The sequence below is a fragment of the Lytechinus pictus genome, chromosome 2, assembly GCF_037042905.1.
Source record: "Lytechinus pictus isolate F3 Inbred chromosome 2, Lp3.0, whole genome shotgun sequence".
NCBI classification, from domain to species: domain Eukaryota; kingdom Metazoa; phylum Echinodermata; class Echinoidea; order Temnopleuroida; family Toxopneustidae; genus Lytechinus; species Lytechinus pictus.
In genome coordinates, this window is record NC_087246.1 from 18676508 (window position 1) to 18695444 (window position 18937).

Here is an 18937-nt window from a genome sequence, read left to right on the forward strand (position 1 = left end):
TGCATTACCACTATGCCTCTAATATACATATATATATATGTATATGTTATATATGTATATAAGGGTTCTTACTAGAATCAACTGGTAAGTCCTATTGGTTCTAACTGGTATCATTTGGTTTGATATTCCAGTATGGTTAATGGGTTTCAAGTGGGTTATGGGTGGCCTATGGGTTCCAACTGGTATAATCTGTTCCAGTTTGGTTTATGGGTTTTAACTGAAATCAGCTGGTAGATATATACTGGTAATGCCTATTGGTTCTAACTGGTATCAATTGGTTTGATATTCCAGTATGGTAAATGGGTTTCAAGTGGGTTATGGGAGGTCTATGGGTTCCAACTGGTAAAATATGTCCCAGTTTAATTGATTTATGGGTTTTAACTGGAATCAACTGGTATAGTATACCAGTAATGTATGTTGATTTTAACTGGTATCAATTGGTTTGATATTCCAGTATGGTTAATGGGTTTCAAGTGGGTTATGGGAGGTCTATGGGTTCCAACTGGTAAAATATGTTCCAGTTTGGTTTATGGGTTTTAACTGGAATCAACTGGTAGTATACCAGTAATGTATGCTGGTTTAACTGGTATCAATTGGTTTGAAATTCCAGTATGGTTAATGGGTTTCAAGTGGGTTATGGGAGGCCTATGGGTTCCAACTGGTATAATCTGCTCCAGTATGGTTTATGGCTTTTAACTGGAATCAGCTGGTATAGATATGCCAGTAATGCCTATATATTGGTTCTAACTGGTATCCATTGGTTTGATATTCCAGTATGGTTAATGGGTTTCAAGTGGGGTTATGGGAGGTCTATGGGTTCCAACTGGAACACTCTGATCCAGTTTGGTTTATGGGTTTTAACTGGAATCAACTGGTAGGTATACCAGTAATGCATGTTGGTTCTAACTGGTATCAATTGGTTTAATGATATACCAGTATGGTTTATGGGTTTAAGGTGGCATTAACTGGTATATACACCCATTGGGTTTCTATGGGTTCCAACTGGCATCAAATGGTCCAGTTTGGCTAATGGGTTTTAAACTGGAATCTATTGGTAGATAAACCAGAAAGGCCTATTGGTTTTAACTGGTATTAACTGGTGTACTAATTTATACCAGTATAGTTAATTGGTTTCAACTGGAATAAACTTGTATGTTTTCAGCATGTCCAGTTGGGACAATGGGTTTCAACTGGAATATACTGGCATGGTGGGAGTTTACCAGTTGTGCCAATTGGTTTCAACTGGTACCAGTTGACTCCAGTTGAAACCAGTTAAAATTTCAACTGGTTTCAACTGGTTTTTTTACCTGGGAGATGCTCTTATAGCAGAGAGTAGTGCAAAGAGGGTGACGCATTGAATGGAATTGCCTGTGAGCCTGACACTTGGAGAGACACTTGAAAATTAGGTCTATGTACCTATCATGATTTTGGCAGGTCACTATTGATGATAATTGCAAGGACTTCGTATTATTTTTGTTTGACAGGTAAAAGAGACTGTGACTGAAGGTCTGGAAAACACAGGAGCAGCGTTTGTTTCCATGATGTCCGGTGGTAATGTAGGAAAACAGATCGTCCATGTTGCAGACCCATAAAGATACATGTCAGTTTGTTAGTTTACCCATTTTCGACTGGAACCAGGTTGTTCTTGTATAATGAGTGTAGGAATTACATAATTCAGTGGGTTGGTTAACGGATCTTAAACAGACCTTGGGCATGGTTCTTCAAGAGTAACAACTACGGTAACTTTGCTTTTATGGTAACTACCATCATATGGTAACATGGCTCATCACCAGCCAAGCACAGTCAAGGGTTCCATGGTAGTTACCATAATGGCAAAGTTACCATCGATGTCCTGGGGTCCGTTGCAGAAAGAGTTGCGTTTAAACGCAAGTCAAAAAATCAATCGCAAGTCAAAAATGCGCGCTGTTGATTGGTTGAAAATCAAGTTGCGCATGATTTTTAGAGTTGCATTTGATTGCAACTCTTTCTGCAACGGGCCCCTGATCAACTTTCTCCTTAAAAGTCAGTCTGTCTTATTCTATCAAATCAAATAAATTACAATTTTGATGACACTCAACTCTGTGATCAAAAGCAATGGAAACCTCTGGAATATAGAGTACCAACATATTCAGAATTAATTTGATTATCTTGTATCATCAAATTGGATAAAAAACATTCCTTAGCTGGATTTTGCAAGTTTCGGGCAAGGAGCAGATAATGACTTGCCCATCTTGATTGTGATTGACTGCTGAGCCCTATAACTATAAAAATATAATCATATATCTTTTTTAAAATATATTTTGGGGGCTATTCTTGTGATTCATTAATGGATATTCTGGGAGTACTTTTCTCTATTTCCAGGGCTACTTTTCAATACAAGCTTTTTTGTGTCTACCAGTTTCCAGTGCTCTTTTTTCTTCAAGTTTGAGAGCTACTCAGTCCCATTGTATAAACAATAATTCACTTGATTCCGGAATCTCAGTTATCTGTAGTAATGTACATCATGATAATAATGTATGATCATTTCTAATGAGTGTCATTTTTTAAAGCAATGTTGCCTAGACTAAATCACTATGCTCATTCTTCTGTTTCCCAATTTCCTAGTGATATGCTGCATTCATCATACCTGATGCAAATGTAATTTGACTATTTTACATATAACTACATACACAGTTTTTTAATTTCATATGATCAAAATTTGTCACTCTGAACAAATCTCTAGAAGACTCACACTCAAGTCAGCCACAGTCAAATGTATACACTTATACAGATTAATGATTATTAAACATCTAGAAATTAGATCTATAGGATAAGTAGATAAACAAATCAGTTTAGATTTAAACTTATGTTTACAGTTAAGTTTTACTGCTAACAAATGCAAGAATGCCTTAAGAATTGCATTGGCCAAAGTTAATTTAAGTGTAAACTGTCAACCTAGGGCTGAGACTTTATTTATTTAACTGAAATTGGTAGGCCCAGCCAACTTGGCTAAGCCAAGGTTAAACATGAAATGAACTTTTATACACCTTCCTGTGTGATTGTTTATGTCCTGCACTTTTAGCATTCAGCTCGCTTGAATTTTCTTTGTGTTGGTAGTGTCAGCTATGGATGACAGAGTCATTAGAAACAATGACCCAATTGTTTAGTTTACTTTTTGGCATCGGTTGGCAGCAGGCAATGCAGTGTATTACTAACGCCCCATTTGCATTTCATGAAGAGTGAAACCAGTCAAGCCCCCATGATCTTACTCTGGACTCTTTGCTGATTTTTTTTATTTCTTTTTTTTTTTAAGGGGGGGGGGGGTTGGCCACTACTAGTACTTACTGGATACACAAAGGAAGCGATCCTATTTCAATAAGTTGCTCACAGATGCATTAATGGATACATGACAGAATCTGTATCACACATGTCTTTTGTCTTTCTCAGATGTCTGCAATTTTGCGATCGTTGTGCACTGATCATCATTTCACAGATATATGATCATTACGCTACTTCTTTTGTACTTCCATTTTCTCTTGCGTGATATTCCATGTGGTTGAGTTCAAATGACATCTTTCTTCAATGGCTGGAGATTGTACATTCTGTAGTTGCTTGTCTTACAGCCCTCTTAATCCCTACTCTGTGTGTTGTACACCTCTTTTTAACCCTTGTCCCCCCTTTTCTCATGATTTGTTAGTTTAGCTTCTAAAATGTGGTGTTTCTTAGACATTCATGTTTAGCCTCAAGGAATATTGCTCCAATATACTTTTTTGGGGTGGGCTTTCTCCTCACATGGGGACTTGCAGCCAGATTTCCTGAGAGACAAGGAGGAAGGGGGGCGAGAGGAAATAGGCATCGCAAAGCAAGCCTTGTCATGCTGATGATTCTCCTTCTCTTGAGACTGCCGGATTGTACTTCTGTATTCGCAGTATTCGTGACATCGGAAGCACAATGGCCTTTGTCCAAAGTTTAAAAGGTATCTCACAAGGCGGTTCATCTTTGCAATTTACGTGGAAGGACGATTCTCGTCTCCAATAGCCTCTAGGATTGGCTGGTTCACTTTACAGCATTTTGCTTCTTCTCTTTAAACAGGAGAACCCATGAACCATCAGGGACCCCTTGCATAAAACTTTTGCCATAAAAACACTCTGGCAAATAAACAAAAACTCTGGCAAACTAAATTATGCCATTGAAAAACTCTGGCAAAAAAATTGCCAGAGTTTTTTATGGCAAAAGTTTTATGCAATGGGGCCCAGGTCTCATGCCCTCACACTTCAGCACAATTGTGTTTAATTTGAAATTGATATTCGACTCATCTTTACTACATGTACATGTACTTGCTAACATCTCACTGCTTTTCATTTTGGTGTCAACATTTCCTTTTACTTCAAAAACATTATTCCAAAAGGGTAGCTGTTGCATCAAGGACATAGGACAGAGCCAGTTTTCAAAGAGTACATCTGAATCATTAGTCTTTATTAGGACTTGTCCACAAGATATATGCACCCATTAGGAACATCCAGTATATAATAATGCATTTTGGTTCTTTTTTACCGCCTTACTGCAAATAGAACATGGGTATTTAACCATTATTAAATATTATGTTAAGACTTGCATGGAATATTGATGTCACTCTACGTAGATACATGTAATGACAAATAACTTTGAATGTAGTGCAATGGAAAATATATGTACAAGAGAGTGCACCATAATAGATGAATGTCATTTCAAATTTGTAATAATTGAAACATATAACTATGTAATCCTTGAGCAATGATTCAATTCAATTTCAATTCAATTTATTTTCATTTTTCAACATAATACAAATAATTACATGATAAATCAATTCAATTCAAATAAAAGCATGAACAAAATTCAACATTGAATAAATAATATACATATTCAATAAGTGATTCAAATATAAATTAACATGTATGTCAAATATAAATCAATATGATCAATATAATTAAATTTAATTAAATCAATATAATCATATATCATGAGAAGAATGGAGGGGTCCACTGAAAAGCAAAGCTTGTAAGATATGAACCCCTCAAAAAATTAGGATAGAAAATATATTGAAATATACGTAAAGGAATACATGAAGATAACGAAAGGGGCAAAAAAAATCTTATATACAGGATTGTGAAATTCAGAGACAAAAAACAATAACACGACACAACACAACACAGGACGGTACATGAGGGTGGACAATAGTACGATGACAACTGCCTAGAATATAGAAAGAAAAATAGAGATAGGGAGAGGGATGCAAAGCTATGTTGCATCCAACAAGATGTCCAACAATTTAAAGTTGGAGCAATTAAAATATATCACAGTAATGATAATAGGGTATAGCACCCCTGTAAATCTAAATTACCTAGATCTAAATAACGATCTCACACAGTACCTACAATTTTATAGATCTAGACTTAGTAAATGCAGATCTGTACAAATACATTTCATTAATGGTAGAAACTTGGTCTGGACCTGGTACTCTCTAGATCTAGATCTATTTCAAGTAGACAACAAATCAACAGAAAATTAAGAGATTTATTAAACAGACCTTTATGGAATAAACAATTAACATCTCCTCTACTAGTCCGTGTGCAAAGTCAATGTTGATTTATAGATCTACATTGAGGTAAGTTTCTTGGCCTAGTTTATTTTGCAGTAGTTTCTAGAAGTCTATTCCTTCAGTTTGTCTAATTCTGCAATGTCCTTTTCGCTTATTATTGTTACCTTTTTTCCTGCTTTATTCCTGGCCATGATTTTCCTGTCTTGCATCCAAACTCTTTCAACATATTTGTGGTTGCTTTTCTTCACTTTCCATAACAACTGGGCTCGCTTCCTTGTCAGATTTTTATTTATGAAGATGAAGGTATCTTTGCCCTTTAGCTTGCTTCTTGCCCTGTAGACTGCATCCCAGGCGTTGCAGTTGGAGAATTTTATGATGATATTCAGTGGCCGTGGATTCTCCTTTCCCTTAGGCTTGGAGTCGGATCATTCCTTCACCCCACCATGGTTCGTCAGGCGATGGGACCTGTTGATGTCGGATGATTTAAGCTTTATCCCGAGATTCTGCTTGCATATTTCAACAATCTTTTCGTCTGTATTCTCATTGGATTCAGGCACACCGCTAAATACCAGGCAGTTTTGTCGCGAGTACTGCTCGGCCTCTTCAGATGTCGATTCCAGGTCTGCTACTCTCCCTTGCAAGGATAGTAAGAAGGATAGGAAAGAATGAGGATGAAGATACATACATGTAGAATAGCTAAGGATCATCTAACCTTCAGCGATAAAACATTTGTACATTACTAGAGGATAGAAGGAGAGAGCACACAGAGGGGGATAGAGGAAGTTTTGGAGAAGAAATATAGCGAGAGAAGAGAGAACATTTCAAAATTTTGATACTTTATAGGAATAACGAGTATAAAAATCCAACGCCTGGAAGATGCAGGGTCTCCACGATCCTAGTCACCGTTTTTTTTTATTTGATAGTACTTGGTAATGGGACTGTTTTTCTGAGTTCGCCGTTGGACGACTTTCCCCGCTGTTGCTCAGAGCTACTCTGCAACGATGCTATAGCCTAATGACATGATCCTCAGTATTAACTGTCTGCATCTCAGCGTTGGCAAGGTATTCTTCCCAAACTCCTTCGCAATGGATACTTATAGTGTCGTCTTCTTTGTCTGAGTCTGGTTCTGTTGGTGGTAGGTCCGGAGCTGCTGCTCTTTCTGGTTGAGTTTCAGGTTCCGGTTCTGGATGAATTTCTTCTTGTGGCTGGAGTTCAATAGGTTGTGGCTGGAGTTTGACTGGTTGTGGCTGGAGTTTGACTGGTTGTGGCTGGAGTTCGACTGGTTGTGGCTGGAGATCGACTGGTTGTGGCTGGAGTTCGACTGGTTGTGGTTGGAGTTCAACTGGTTGTGGCTGGAGTTTGACTGGTTGTGGATGGAGTTCCACTGGTTGAGGATGGAGTTCCAGTGGTTGAGGCTGGAGTTCGACTGGTTGTGGCTGGAGTTTGACTGGTTGTGGCTGGAGTTCCACTGGTTGTGGCTCGAGTTCGACTGGTTGTGGCTCGAGTTCCACTGGTTGAGACTGGAGTTATGGTTGGGGTTCATTTGGGTGTTCTGGTTGATAGGAATTCAGTGGTCAAATAATAGAACGAGATGGCGACAAGCTTGGAATCTTCTTGTGATAAGGAAGGTTAGGTCGGGTAGGTCGTCTAACTAGGTAGTCGGGAGTAGAAGGGCAAGAGGTACCGGAAGTTGAAGGACGATTTCTAGGTTGGGGTGACCTACTCCTATCACGCCTCTTCCGGTGCTTCTTCTCTTTGTGTATACAGATGATCTTCTTGCTTGCATTGCAATAACTCTTATGTGATGATAAGACATATCTCACATATTCAATAATATATCAATGCTTAATACTTCTACAGGAAGTACAACAGGAAGCTATATGTTTACCAATTCCAACTTTCTTAGGAAAGTATTACTCATTCTTCCAGCTAAACTTATGACGCACACACATTTTATGGGTTTCTTATTCACTATTCATGTTCTCACTAAAAGGTCAACTCCCCCAATTACGTACAGGTTGTTTTGGTCAAGCGTCCAAGGTTGACCAACACCTGCTTGGTTGTAAAGAGTATTGACCAGACCAATATAAAAGGGGTTCACATCTGAACCCAAATCAGAAGAATCGAGATTACAGATTGGTTAGAGAATAAAGAATAGCTCTGTTTTACAGAATATAGATTGGAGTTTAGAGCTACAGAAAAGTATACTACATCAGTTTGCAGCATTTACATTATCTTCATCTTCAGAATATAGTCACCATGAGACTTACTCATGTATTTGTCATTATCATCAAGTAATCATCTTTAATTAATAATGCATATATGAACTGTGCGTCCTGCATTGCTTGTCTCATTTAAGTCTGGTTGAAAATAAAAAGTGCAATATCGAGACGGCGACAACACAACATAACTGCAATACCTGCATTTGTGCGGCATGGTTGTTTACTATCTGTAGGTTCTAAGAAACAAGAATAGATCAAGAAGAATAAAATAAATATACCATGTCTAGTAAAAGCAATCAGGGGATCTTCTGTTTCTCAGAGTTATTGTCATTCGTTAATGATATTGTTATAGGTTCTGCGGTACTGTGGTTTTAGGTATTCCAAATTTCAGGTTCAATATCTTCAAAGGGTTTTAATCGATCAAAGTGTACGATTCTAGGTTTACTCTTAGGGGAGAATTATATTCTGTAGGTGACATCGGAGAGTCAGTTCATGATTTTTAAAGGACCTGTCCATTTGGGGAACAGTTTAGGGTTGAGACCTTTCTTTCTACTGTTGTTTCGCAGCCACACAAAGTTTCCTTGTTCTAAAAGTTTTCTGTGTGATCGTTTGTCCTAGTTTCGTTTCTGTCTCCTTAGTTCTATGCTGCCCTGTTCTTGGACTTGTTCTGTAAGTTCTTGGACCTATTCTGTAAGTTCTCTCTCATCGTTCTCTTAGTTCTTCAGTGTAATCATTCTCTGTTTCCTCTGTTGGTTCTTTATACTGTCTACTGGAAGAGTCTCTTCTCTTTCAAACATCATCATGTTAGGCGTTTCTTTTGTTGTTTCGTGAACTGTACTACGGTAAGCAGAAGTCACATTGGGAGATACTTGTCCTAATCTTTCTGATTCTTTTCTGGTTTTAATTTCGTAACGAGGATACTACCTAAGGTGCGATTGAACCTTTCTACCATTCCGTCTGGTTTGGGGTTGTATGCTGTAGTTCTTGTCTTTCGAATTCCAAGAAGTTGGCAAAGCCTCTGGCATATTATAGATTCAAAGTTTTGACCTTGATCTGTATGGATTTCTTCCGGGATACCGTACCTGCAAATTAATTCATCAACTAGTTTCTGACTAACTGTCTCTGCCTTGTTTGGTATGGGGTATGCCTCAACAAACTTTGTGAAATAATCGGCGACTACTAGCTAGTGGTTGGAAGTGGTCCCATTATGTTTAATGCAATTCTTTCCATCGGACCTCCACACTGTCTTTGTTGAAGCCGAGCACGCCTATGTCTTCCACCGGGTTTGTTTTGACTACAAGTTGGACATTTTCTTATGAATGACCTAATATTACTTCGCATTCCTACCCAGTAGAATCTGAGTCTTACTTTACCAAGAGTTTGTTCATGCCGAGATGTCCCGCTGTATTTCATTTGGAAGTACTATATGCCAACTTATTCGTTTGCCATCAGCAGTTTCCCATTTTCGATAGAGAATTCCATCTCATATCACCAATTGATCCCAATATCCTAGCAATACTTTGACTTTGTAAGGTAATCCCGAAGCTTCTTCGCATGATGGTTTTTGTCCAGTGCCTAACAATTCTGTTATGGCCTTAAGACTTGGATCATTTCTTTGTTTTTCCTTTAATTTGTCTATGAAACAGTCATCCAAAAATTGAATGACATTTGCTCTACCATCATTTTCTAGGTAATCACTTCTAATTTCATTAAGTGCTCGCTTTGGTTCTGTTTGTTCAGTACTTATCATTGGTTCTTAAAATTTTGACACTTCTTTTGCCTGTTCTACCATTTCTTCATTACTGCATTGTCTACACGATCTAGATAATGCCTCTGCGTTTGAGTGAACACGTCCCGCATGATGGACGATTTCTAGGTCATATTCTGATATTACTTCCAGCCAGCGGGCTAGCTGTCCTCCTGGCTGTTTGAAATCGGTAAGCAATCTCAACGCACCGTGATCTGTTCTAATCTTAACATGCCTACCATATAGATACTGTCGGAAGTGTTTGAGATAGGTTACGACTGCCAGTAGTTCTCTACGAGTTACGCAATAATTACGTCTGCCTTACTCAGTACTTTACTTCCGTATGCTATCACTCGTTCTTTTCTATCTTGGATTTGCGAAAGAACTCCTATTCCATCTTTACTCGAATCTGTATCGAGAATTAATTCTACATCCGGGTTCAGATATGCTGGGATAGGTTAAGTTGTGAGTCTTTGTTTCAATTCATCAAATGCTGTTTGGCAGACAGGGCTCCATATGAACTGCCCGGCACCACCCTTCTCTGTCAGTTGATGAAGTGGTTTTGCAACCTTTGCAAAACCCTCTACAAAATGTCTGTAATATGATGCAAGTCCCAAGAAACTTCTTACTTCACTCACAGTTTTCGGTGTAGGCTATGTTCTGATAGCCTCTACTTTGTCGCTCTGGGTTGATACACCTTTGTTTGATATGTCATGTCCGAGATATGAAACCTTTGTTCTGAATAGATGGCATTTCGATGCCTTGACTTTAAGGTTGCTTGTCTAAGCCGATTGAATACTTGTCGCAATCTATAGATTTCTTCGGGAATGCTTCTCCCAAAAATAATCAGATCATCTAGATACACGAGCAAGATCTCCCATTGGAGACCTGATAGTACTTTGTCCATTAGTCTTTTGAGAGTGGCAGGGGCATTACATAGCCCAAATGGCATTACATTCCATGCGTACAATCCACCGTTAGCCAAAAATGCAGATTTGGCTTTCACATCTTTGTTCAATCCGACCTGCCAGTATCCGCTGGCAAGGTCTAAGGTAGAAAACCATTTTGCACCTGAAAGTGCATCTAGAGTTTCATCAATACATGGTAAAGGATATGCATCCTTGATTGTTGTCGCATTTAATTGTCGGTTCTATGATTCCCTTATTTAACATCTTAGTTACTTGCTCTTTGATTTCGTCATGTTGTCCTAGTGGGTGTTTTCTAGGTCTTTGCCTGATCGGATGTTGATCACCAGTATCAATGTTGTGCTGTACTAAGTCAGTTATACCTAGGTCACATTGTTCTTGACGAATATGTCTTGAAATTCTGATAGGAGTTCTGAAACGTTCTTATGGTAGTGTTCTGGTAGTTCTTCTGTTTTCCTGATCTCTTTTTTTCCTGTCTTTGCTTTTCCTGTTTCTTCTTGCTGTCTTCTTTCTTCACTATATCATTATCAATCTTGGCAACTTGCTCTAAATAATCTTCTCTCGCTTCTTCAAAACTCTGGCAGTGCTTCACCCTCTTACAGGCATCTTCCTGCCTGGTGGGATATATTCTTCAGGTGGATAGAAGGCTGCCGCAACTTCTTCTGAAACAACCCCAAACTGAACCAGAGGGTTTTGCCGAAATCCTCTTTCTGCTCCTGCTGTTTAACCTGGAATTTCACGACCAAACAGAAGGCTGACCCTCTACTTCATCTACGTCTCCGCATGATCTTGATTGCCAGCAGGGGCTTCCATATCTGCCTGTACAGCAGCATCGGCAAAGCGATGTTGTGGAGGGAGGGAGAGGTCAATATCGACAGAGGGGATCAGTCTGGAATGCACAAGCTGCTCCTTATCTATGGCGTTCGGATCAAGAGGAAATATTCCCGTTTTCCTGAAGCCTGACTTGATGTTATGAATGCTCATTGAAGATCCAAAGGGAATCTTCATGATACAAGGAATCTCTTTCTTCACTTTCCAGAGGGATGATCTTAGTGCTTAGCCCTTTTTTATGAATAGACAAATATGAGCCTTAAGCGACTTGTATACTGCCACATCTAGAGGCTGGCATTGGTGGGTGGCGTGAGGAACAAGTTCCAAGATGATCATTGCTCCTCAATTGCTCGTAAGAGCAATCTTGGATCTTCATGCGAAGCATGTCCATCCAAGAAGAGGAGCACAGGATTTTCCTCTGTCCTATTCTGAGGACAATGCTTGAGGAACATCTTTTCAAACCACCCCAACATCAAATCGCCATCTACAAATCCACTTTCGGACTTTCCGTACAGGCAGCCATCGGGACCTCCTTGGGTGTAGTTTCCGCCTGGAAATGCATCCTTGAAGATGATGAAGGGTGGCATTACTGAACCAGAGGCAGCAACTGTACACAGCATAGAAACGTGTTGATTGCCACTCACTGTGACAGTGTGAGCGTGTTTCTGCCTCTTTGGGATCACAACACGTTGGGTTGACTTGTTCAGATCAATCATGGTCTCATCCATATTGAATATTCTCTTGGGCTTTGTGTGGAGGCCGTATCGATTGTACACACTTCGCAAGAGCTGGAAATACTCCCTGATATTGTCTGCAGTGGATGAAACTACTCTTGACCTGTCCAACTTATCCGCCCGCCTGGTCTTCAACACTTGGTCAGGGTAGGCATCGCGAAACCTTAGCCACCAGTTGTAGCTTGGTTTGCTGGGACCAAACTTGTTCAACCCACATTTCTTGTCCAGAACCCAAGCATAGGACATTACCTGATTGATGGTCAAAGGCACTGCCTTTGCTGCCATGTACCTAATGATAGTTAGCAAATCCCTTTCGATAGCTTCTGAAAGCTTTGTTTCTGCCCCCCACTTCAAAGGAATTCAAAGGAACCTTCCCATGTACCCTGTCCCCCAGTGATCTCCTAGGCACCCTGTGATAATGTGCAGCTGTTGTTTCGTGACATCGTTTTATGCTGCCTCCATCTGTTCTTTAGACCATGCCTGGTATGCTACATCTTTTTGACCTGGCATGATCATTTTTATAATCCCTCCAAACTATAACTTATGTATGAAACCATACATAAAAACTCAATATATAAAGAGTATGAGGAAGATAGGAATTTCTTCATGATCATTTAAAAAAGAATGGACCGTCTTGAATTTAGAATGTATTATATATATTCAATTCTTCTTTTATCTTTAATTTTACAAATCATGCAATTTTATTCACAACAATCAACATTTAATTTCCAAAACTGCATCCATTCACCAAAACATACCAGCATTCACGCCTACAAACATGCGCCAGTCCGCCATTGAGTGACCACTTTTGGGAGCTGGGTTCTACAGTGAGTTGCCAACCCCTAATAATTTTTTAAATCGTATACCCCCATCTTTACAAATGTTACAAGATTTATCAGCATATTTCAAACATCATGCCAGTGAAGAGGGGAGAGGTTCCACCTGTCGCCTGAGCTCCAATACTGCCAGCGACGAGGTACATATTTTACACGTTCTCTCTATCGCTCGTAACTCTTGTTTACGTGCTGGGTTCGGCTTGATCTTGGCAACCATATTAAAGCCACAGCGGCCCTGATATCTTTGCAAGATACAAATTGAAGCCGTGAGAGACCGGTGATCGGCGACTCACCAACGGCGGCGACTCGGCGCGCATGGACGTTACAGTTAAAGAGAAGCCTGTTTTTTCTGTCTCTCAAGGTCTGGCATACCTGAAATGAACATTGGAAAATATATACATTTACAAATACATGTAACTGAATATTCTTGCTCCAAGAATACCACAAACTATCAACAACAATGAATACCCGAAAGAATTTAGAGCTGGGAATAATGGGATACAAACCTGTCACCTTTTCTTCATAAGATAGCCCAACCAACAAGGCTATGACATGACTATTGCAGGAAAGTTATTTGTCAAGCATTTGTTACATAGGATAGATTCTTACCACCAAACCAAGAAGGTTATCTGTTTTTTTGAGGGAATAGATGCAATATGTAGTTACAGATATGACATGAAGTTCTTGATTTTCAAAACCACCTTTTTTAATTCAGGCCTATGTGTTCATGTTTTTTTTTTTATATGCAATATTTTCTTGGGCAGGTAATGGTAGATGGGCACCAATAGGAGTTGCCCTGAGGTATTGGAGACCTCCCTTTGGGTCCATGAGGGTCTCTGCTTGAGCATTCACTGACCAGCACTTTGATATCTTTGTTAATTCCATGCCAAAAGCTGCACGTCTTTGCCCTTAGTTGACAAGGTGTTCTGCTCTCAACTTCTCTAGGATGATCAGTCTCGGTCCCTTGAGTAGTATGCCATCCTCAATCGAGAGCTCATCTTGAAATGGCCAGGACTTGTGAAGTGTCTGACTCATGCTTGTCTCTCATCAGGCCATCCTTGTATAATTGTATCACGAAGAGCTCATAATTCTTGGTCCTCTATTGTTGCCTGTTGAATCTCTTGTCAGCTTTGTGTCTGAGAGCATTACAAAGTTTATCTGGATCTATGCTTCTGGCTTCTTGTCAGGGAGTGGATTGAGTCTCAACATGACATCAGAAAGGAGCATATCCTTGCCTGGTTTGTACTTGATTATCAGGTCATTTTCATGAATCCTTAATCCTAAAAGGACTGGGGGGCATGATGTCCCCCCCCCCCCAAGGCTTCGCAGGATTTTTTTCAAAACACAAAATTATTTTTTTTCATTGGAGTCTCGTGCAACTTTTGAGACCAAATTCGCAACATACGGGTATAGCATCACAATGCCACATGACTTTTACGACACAATGTCAATGAAAATGGCTCATTTTTATACTTTATGTACAAAGTCTATGGAAGATGAAATTCATAAAAAGGTGATTATTTTTCATTCTTATTTGTCTGCTTAATTGATTTAGGGTTTAATTTAGTTTTTAAATGGTCTATAATAATTTCGATTGAAAAAAAAACAATGAAAAACAAAAGATGAAAAACAATGAAATATATAAGAAATTCTAAAAACAAAGAAATACATAAGGGAAAAATTGGCTTTTGCAATTTTTCTTTGTGAAAAGCTTTAAATTAGATTACAAAGATGACATTTGGAAAAAAAAAAATAAAGTGAAAATTGGTGTTATATATGCAAATAATGTTTTTCACAAATTTATTCATAATGAAAAATAAGTTATTTTAAGATTTTTTTTTTCTGGCTTATAGATAATGTGGTAAAGAATGTTTGTGCCTAATTTCAGCATGAACAGCAGCCGAGATCAGAAGGGGGGGGGGCCATCATCCCCCCAGTCCTTTTAGGGTTAAGAGCATTCTCTGCAGCCTTGGCAGTCCAGCTCAAAGATTCTTGAGGTGTATCACTTCCAAGTATTTGTGGTCAGATCTCACTGTAAGGTGTCGTGTTTGAAGAGATCGTGAGCAGTTTCGATCACTACCAAAGTTTTGTCTCTTAGATCGCAGAACAACATCCTGTTCTTGCTATTGACTTTGTTAACATTTGGTAGAGCCTTGGTGTAAGACATCATCTTGTGTCTTAGGGTTGTCAGAACTTTGTTGATATAAACAGATCTTTTGTAGGAGGGAATATCCTTCAGCTTCTTGCAATTAATAATGAGCTCTTCTTTGGTGGAATGGTTAACAAAGCAGTATATCACCGCCCTTGGTCTTCCTCTTTGCCAATCCTGTGTACAGCTGAGATGTCATGCCGGGGAAACCCTAGTCCCGATGTCTGATGCAGTTTTGATAACCTGCTCAGCAAGGTCTTCTCCCTCAATTATGCATATAAAGAGTTTAATTTTCTCTCTTTTCATTCAAATTTACTTTTTGCTGGGGTGGACTTTAAAAAAGGAGGGTGATATAGACAGTCTGCACCCTGTCGGTATCATAAGTATGTATAATGGAGTTTTTAGTATGTTGACACATCAATATGACACACACAAAAAACTCAAGTCTCCTTAATCAGTAGGCCTATAGCTGTGCCAGTTATATCAAGTAATAGGTATGACTATTAAAATGAATATTGTGTTTGAACTGAACTTTTGTAAGATGAATACTTTCATTTCAATACCAAATGAGATAATTATAAAGCCAGCTATGGCTTGTAATTTAAATGTTGTAAAATAGGGGTAAGTTTGCAAGTGTCCTTACTATCTTATAAGTAGGAGCATTTCAAAGTACCATTTTTGTCCTTCTTAACCTTAAAAAGTTAGTTAAATTTCCTAAAATGTCCTTGAAATTTCTACCATGACTTGCAGTAATTTTCATTTCTGTCAACAGTCATATCAACTGATCCCTGTCTGCTGGGGAGTGACTCCATCATGCTCATAAATACACTGCTTTGATTGTTTGATGTCAGTTTTTAGGCATACCAAAGATTGTCTTTGAAAATGGATATTTATGTATTTCTGTAGTCATACATTTTAATGCTATTAATGTTAGTATTTAATTTTTGCAATTAATAATGTTTGATGTGCAGTTTTTAGGCATACCAAATATTGTCTTTGAAATGGATAATTATTTATTTCTGTAATCATATATTATAATGCTATTAATGTTAGTATTTGATTTTTGCAATAATAATGTTTGATGTCAGTTTTTAGGCATACCAAAGACTGTCTTTAAAAATGGATAATTATGTATTTCTGTCATACGTTTTAATGCTATTAGGCATACCAAAGATTTCTTTGAAAATGGATAAATATGTATTTCTGTAATCATATATTTTGGTGCTATTAATGTTAATATTTTATTTTTGCAATGATAATGTTTGATATCAGTTTATAGGCATACCAAAGATTGACTTTGAAAATGGCTGATTATGTATTTTTGTAATTATATTTTTGTTAAATTGTAAATGATATTAATGTTAGTATTTAATTTCCGTTTACATTTGTTCTGTATTCAAAATATATTACCTCATTCTGTCTAATATGTGTCACTGCCCTGGGGCCCGTTTCATAAAGGACTTACAACTGTTGTAACTTTGCCATGGCAACCTTGATTCTGATTGGCTGCTGAGCCCTGTTACCATGGTACTTCCCATAATGGAAAAGTTACAACAGTTGCAAGTCCTTTATGAAAAGGGGCCCAGGTTTATATCTCATTCCATTTTATCTATCCATTTCACTTTCTAATAAGGGTTTCACACCAGGGGAGCTATTCATTAACATCTTTAGTCCGACAAGTCAGATATGACATTTTTCCTTGATTTTGATTGGCTGAGATGCACTCACTATGGTAACTGTCAGATAAAACATCCAACCATTCCTTCATGAAACGCCCCCTAAACCTGCCAGCATATGTCGATGTATATAGGATGTGTCAAGCCTTTTTATTTACCCCATTTCCAAGAATTGAATGTTTTGTATCAAGAAATGGGATTAAAGGAGAAAATAGCTTGCCAGATCTATTCTGTTTACATTTAATTTCCATTATGTATGTATGATCCATTTGATTGATGATACATATTTGAATTTATCTGTACAATTTAGTATAATTTATGTGAGTAAAGTTTATGCAACTCTAGATCTAATCATGTGCAGCCATTCATTGTGGTCTCTGTTTTCAATAGTATAGGGCTGTTTGAAATATTAATTTGATCATTAAATCAGGGGACAGTCAGAGGTGAGGATGAATGAGAGAGGGGGAAATAAAGAAAAGGAAAGAGGAGAGATAGAGAGATGTGCGGCTGAAATGATGGAGAAAATAACTGAGACTATCTGAATAAAGAAAAATACTTTACTCCACCCTCTAATAAAGAGAGGACATAATTAACTGATAGAATGTTGAGGGCAAACAGAATTGGTGCTGGCTAGGGGGGATGAGAAACATACATGAGGAAAAATGAAAATATAGTTTTTAAAATGGTTTATCACTTGGATTTTTGTAGTACTTTTTAGGCAACTCGAATTGTCTATAAGAAAGCCAGTCACCCATAAGCGTACAGTGCTAATCAATAAAACGTTACATTTTTTTTTTGGGGGGGGGGGTGTAGGGGATTTCAAGGTTTAATTTAGAAATGTGAGGTAGACTTTTTTTTTATATTGATAGATGGTCTGAAGCCCTCAGATGACACAAACTTCATGCGTGACTGAGTTCCAAAATGATAGAAATGGGCACAATTCAAGCAGCAGTCTGGTTTGAGCACTCGCAATCAAAATGATTGAACTTTGCATACATTGTGCTTGATGTATGTGTCGGTTTTATTCAATTAATTAATTTATCATTTGAGGATAAGTTATGCCTAATAACTATTTTTAAAGTCAGAACAAGACTCGAAGTCCACAAAATAAATAGATAAACCCGTAAAAGTGTCAGCATCATCGTACAAGAAGATTTTTATTTTTCTTCTAATCTTTACTTCTTCTTTATTCTCCCTTATGACGAGGACGGAGAAGAAAAAAGGAAGGAGAAAGAATAAATTTTGCAGAGGTGAAGAAAAAGAAAAGCAAGAATAAAAGGCAAAGAAAACGAGAATGTTATTGAGGAAGAAGAATCGGAGTAAAAGAAAGTGAAGAAATGGAAGAAGAAAATGAAAAGGTGAAGGAAAAACAGAAGGTGATAGGGAAGAAGAATAATTAATACATAGTAAATAAATAAATAAATGGTCATGAAAATATTTTTCAGGATCATCCAATTAAATTTCACTCGGATAGAAACCAACTATTAAGCACAAACGAACACGACATATAATGTCATTAAAGCTTGTTTTAATAAATTATGATGTTCCATTTAACCTACTTGGTTCTAATTATCACTACGAATGTCTCGTCCCAGCATTTTAAGGGTAAATGAATTAAAATTTTAAATAAAGAGCAAAAGAAAGAAAAAATTTGCTACCCATACTGATGACCCTGTATGATCCACCAAGATCCACCAAAATCAAAATTATTGTTTATAATTTACGCTTTAAGGAATTTTTCGACGGTAAACACTCGGTATAAGTGAGAAAGGGGGCCGTCATATACAGGGAAACCCATAAGAAAGCCTACATGAGCAAAACAGAAAAAAGGAAAATTTTGAATGGATTCTTCCAAATGAAATTAATCTAGTAATAACATCTTCATATGAGGAAATAATTATAGCAACATGATGAAAGGATCTCCCCTTGACCGATCAATGAGAGTATTATCGCTCGTCAGGCCTTTGTATTTTTATATACTGTATTTGTTCCGAATAAAGTATCTGAAAACCACATTGTTTTTATTAATTTCCGGGACCTATATACTTATCCTCCCTTCAAAAATTACAGCTATGTAATAATCCCAGTATTTTGCGGACGCGAATGCATTATTACGTCATAAGCAAATTGCGCGCTCCAAGAGACAAGCAAAGGTTTGTTTACATTTTCTTTACACTACTATCAGTGTTCTATTGTGTTACTTGCGGTTAGCATTGGCCTATAGTTCTTTACAGTGTTTCGAAATTTATCTCAATTAAA

General features: G+C 37.9%; 1 protein-coding gene across 1 annotated transcript in view; it reads left to right on the top strand.

Moving 5' to 3' along the window:
- LOC129254638 (prostaglandin reductase 2-like) overlaps positions 1 to 5002 on the top strand; it is a 20758-nt gene extending 15756 nt beyond the window's left edge. The window contains exon 7 of the mRNA XM_064112022.1: positions 1485 to 5002. Coding sequence (XP_063968092.1) covers positions 1485 to 1592 — 108 coding nt within the window. The 3' untranslated portion in view covers positions 1593 to 5002. The remainder of the gene's footprint in view (positions 1 to 1484) is intronic.
- The last annotated feature ends 13935 nt before the right edge of the window (positions 5003 to 18937 follow it).